The 3,653-nt window shown below is 44.3% G+C and overlaps 1 protein-coding gene across 1 annotated transcript; it reads left to right on the top strand.

The window, feature by feature from the left end:
* The first annotated feature begins 461 nt into the window (after positions 1–461).
* Positions 462–1,427, top strand: AHSP (alpha hemoglobin stabilizing protein). The gene is made up of 3 exons (XM_058710219.1): positions 462–588; positions 758–836; positions 1,059–1,427. Exons 2-3 carry the CDS (start codon positions 762–764, stop codon positions 1,260–1,262), a joined length of 279 nt encoding a protein of 92 aa, XP_058566202.1. The 5' UTR covers positions 462–588; positions 758–761; the 3' UTR covers positions 1,263–1,427.
* Positions 1,428–3,653: the final 2,226 nt, after the last annotated feature.

Below are 3,653 nucleotides of genomic sequence, written 5' to 3'. Positions count from 1 at the left end.
AGGAATTTAAGAAACAAAACAAGCAAGGAAGAGAGAGAGAGAGAGAGAGAGGCAGAGAGAAAAGTTACCAGAGGGGAAGTGGATGGGGACATGGGTAAAATGGGTGATAGGGATTAAGGAATGCATTTGTCATGATGAGCACAGGGTGATGTATGGAATTGTTGAATCACTGTATCACAGGTCTGAAACCAATATAACACTGTATGTTAACTATACTGGAATTAAAATGAAAAAAAGGTGTCTGTCATGTTAACAGGGAGTCAATTAATATTAGTTTTGTTGGCCTAAATTTTAATTTTGGAGCATGGATACCAAGATGTGGGGCAGATGACAAGGACCTGTCCTCGTTTGGTTTTCTAGGTCTCCTCACTTATCTGCTTTTCTTGGCCTTGCTATCTTTTAACTTCAGGGAAACCTCTCCCCACCTTCCCATCTCCTGATTGACCTATCACCCTCCTTCAGAACCTAGATACAGGGCGTTTCCCTCTTAGGCTGACACTTGACTCCTTGTCTACATTTAGCTTAGAGAGGGACATACATACCCTGGAAAGTGTGGGTGAGACGTACATAGCACTGTTGGACCTGAAGGTGAGCCAACCTGGGACAAATGTGATCTCAGAGCAGGGCAGACTTGAAAAGTGTTGGAGAAGTGGTCCTGCAAGGCACCAGATATCTTTAAGGGGGATGAGAGAATTCGGGGAAATACCCAGGAATGAGGAAAAAGGATACTTAAATTCAGTCTCTTTCTCTAACCCAGGCAGATGGCCCTTCTTCAAGCCAATAAGGATCTCATTTCCAAAGGAATGAAGGAATTTAATATTCTGCTGGATCAGCAGGTAAGCCCAGGTACTGTTTCAAAAGAACAGGCCTGACTCTTTGTGGGTGGGTGTGGGCAGACAAGGGAGGATAATTTGGAGCTGGGAGAGTAATGGTGCAGTTAATGGGAACAATTAGAAACAGGGGATGCAATTCAGAGACAGGAAGATGTCAGAGTTTGTGAGTTATTCCTGAATTGCACTGCTGAACACATTCTCCCTTGCCACCCCCTCATCCTGCAGGTCTTTCCTAATCCTTCTATCCCTGAAGAAGCCATGGTGACTATAGTGGATGACTGGGTGAACTTCTACATCAACTATTACAGGACACAGGTGGTGGGGGAGCAGCAAGAGCAGGAAAGGGCACTACAGGAACTTCAGCAAGAGCTAAATACTCTGTCTGCCCCTTTCCTGGCCAAATATAGGGCCTTCCTGAAGTCCTTGTGAACATCTGAATCACCCACTGCCTTCTCTCTAGCCTGGAAACCCAGGCCTACATCCATAAGAAGCCCTTATATCCTTCCTCTGTGTTCTTCAAGTGCTCAGGCTCTGACATTTCATGGTGTTACTCTACCCTGACACCTTAATAAAGACTAAATTGGTTTGCTGGTCTTCCTAGCTATTCTGTTCTTTTTCAGTTGTCCGTCCCTGATTTGTGTAAGCAGTTGGTTCCTTTTCCTTTAGCTCTGCTTTCTAGATATGATCCTGGATACTTAATTCCTTAGAGCAGAGGATAGTAGCCTTAAGTAACCACTGGGTAGTACTAAAATAGCCTGAAGAAAGGCCAGGAAGGCAGAGACTAAAGAAAAAGTTGCAGGGGGAAAGGGTCGTCAAAAAAAAAAAAAAAAAAAAAAAGAAAAGAAAAAGTAAAGAAAAAGCTCTCCAGAAATGTGGTCCTGTGGCATTCTTGTTGAAAGACACGTTGTTGGAAGACAATTTATTCATTTAAAAAATTGTTTTAAATATTTATTTTTGTGAGAGAGAGAGAGGATGAGCAGGGGGAGGGGCAGAGAGAGAGGGAGACAGAATCCAAAGCAGGCTCCAGGCTCTGAGCTATCAGCACAGAGCCTGACACAGGGCTCAAACTCACAAACAGCAAGATCATGACCTGAAGTGGGAAGCTTAACTAACTGAGCCACCCAGGTGCTCCATGACTTATTCATCTCAGGCTCAGTGGAATCAAGAGGCCACCCATCTCAATTTTCCAATTCCTTGCCCATAGCACCTTAGCTTGAAAAAGTTCTAGGATCTCATGACTCTAATACCACAGAATACCTCCCTGTAGTATTTAGAGTTGAAGGGGATCATGGGAAACATTCAATTCATCCCTTATTTTTCAGATTGGAAAACCGTTGGCTCCATAATTCCTCAGACTCAAATCCCAGGATTGGGAAGCAGAGATCTTGCCTGCCTCTGCTGTGCCAACCTTCTCCTGTCATTCCCCGGACTAGCTTCCTTTCTCTTCAGCCTTTAAATCCTATAAGCATCATCATTTTAGGGTTCTAGGGTGGAATCATGGCAGGGCCAGGTTCACTGGGTTTAAAAATCGAAATGAAAATGTTAGCAAGGAGTGTCCTGCAAAACTTTCTGTATCCAATAACCAGGAAAGTCTCTGATGGGCTCAACAGGAGTGATCCCAGGATGGAGGATGCAGGTGGGGGAGGGGCAGGAAGCACAGGCCTAAGGGGCAGGACACACCAATCAGAGGTGGACACAGGGCGGGGGGGGGGGGGGTACTGTTTTCTCTTCAGCCAGGAAGGTTTGGGGGTGAGATTGTTATCTCATTCCAGCCTTCAGCAAGTCTTAGCTTTGGTTCTATGCACTCAAACCTCTGGCTTTTGGTTTGGAGCCTTGGTAGTCTAGTTCAGGGTCCAAAGGGAAGGCACTCAGAACCCCCAGCCATCCTTCCAAACTTAGGGTGTGAGGATGTCAGGACTCATCAAGAGAGTGACAGCCTCCCAGGGAATCAGGCAGTGAATACTTTTCAAGTGTGGATCGTGGCCCAGGTGGAGGCCACTGTCTTCCTACTGTGCCCCTCAGGAAATTTCAGCCCATTAATGGGAACCTAGGGCCTGCTCAGATGGGATTGTTGCATCCACATGACTCCTGAAACAGAATGCTATGGGTACCAGTGACAGTCACAACAAAGTTGATTGCAATGAGAGGCAAGGCCAACCGATCAGGACAGACACTCTTGAGCAGAGTGCGGTCTCGAGCAGCCGGGGTACAGAGTTTTTATAGCGGACCACATCATCTTATCATCACCTAGGAACAGAACAAAGGAATAGTTCCCAGATGGAGGTTGAAACAGTTTAGACATACCCTTGCCCCAATCCAATCAAACACAAGCCATCCCTTGACTGATAGGATAAGACTGTTATCTCTTAACCTATAGTGTTAAAACAAAGCTGTTATTTCTTAAGGCTACAGGTTACCCCTACACTACAATTTAACCCTTACAGGATAGTTGTTAATTGCCTCACCTATGCAAAAAGACTTGCACTACTGTGCATAGGAGGAGGAGAGAGACTGAAAAGCCATATGAAAGAAAGACTAGATTTACTCTGTTGCTGTATGAAGCTGAAAAGAATGGTCAAAAGCTACTTTGGCTCAATTAATGAAGATAAACTTTCCATAAATTTGGAACTATCTAGCCTTGGGAGCGCCTAACCATTTCTCAAATGCTGAAAGGAAGATGACCAATTATCAGGTAAATCGTAGTGGGAAATTCAACATCTAAATTTTATTTCAATCATTCTGTAAACTATGAAATTTAGACGTTGCAAAACATTTTTTTTTAAGGACAGAAATCTATTAAAACTATACTGCATGTTCTTG

The sequence above is a fragment of the Neofelis nebulosa genome, chromosome 18 (genome assembly GCF_028018385.1).
Source record: "Neofelis nebulosa isolate mNeoNeb1 chromosome 18, mNeoNeb1.pri, whole genome shotgun sequence".
In the NCBI taxonomy this organism is placed as follows: domain Eukaryota; kingdom Metazoa; phylum Chordata; class Mammalia; order Carnivora; family Felidae; genus Neofelis; species Neofelis nebulosa.
This window is presented reverse-complemented; position numbering and strand designations above follow the sequence as displayed.

What these genes read in the sequence shown, in the direction of transcription:
- AHSP (XM_058710219.1), top strand. Translation starts at nt 762, where the DNA reads ATGGCCCTTCTTCAAGCCAATAAGGATCTCATTTCCAAAGGAATGAAG. An exon ending in ATATTCTGCTGGATCAGCAG is followed by an intron (nt 837 to 1,058) that starts GTAAGCCCAGGT and finishes CTCATCCTGCAG; the next exon opens with GTCTTTCCTAATCCTTCTAT.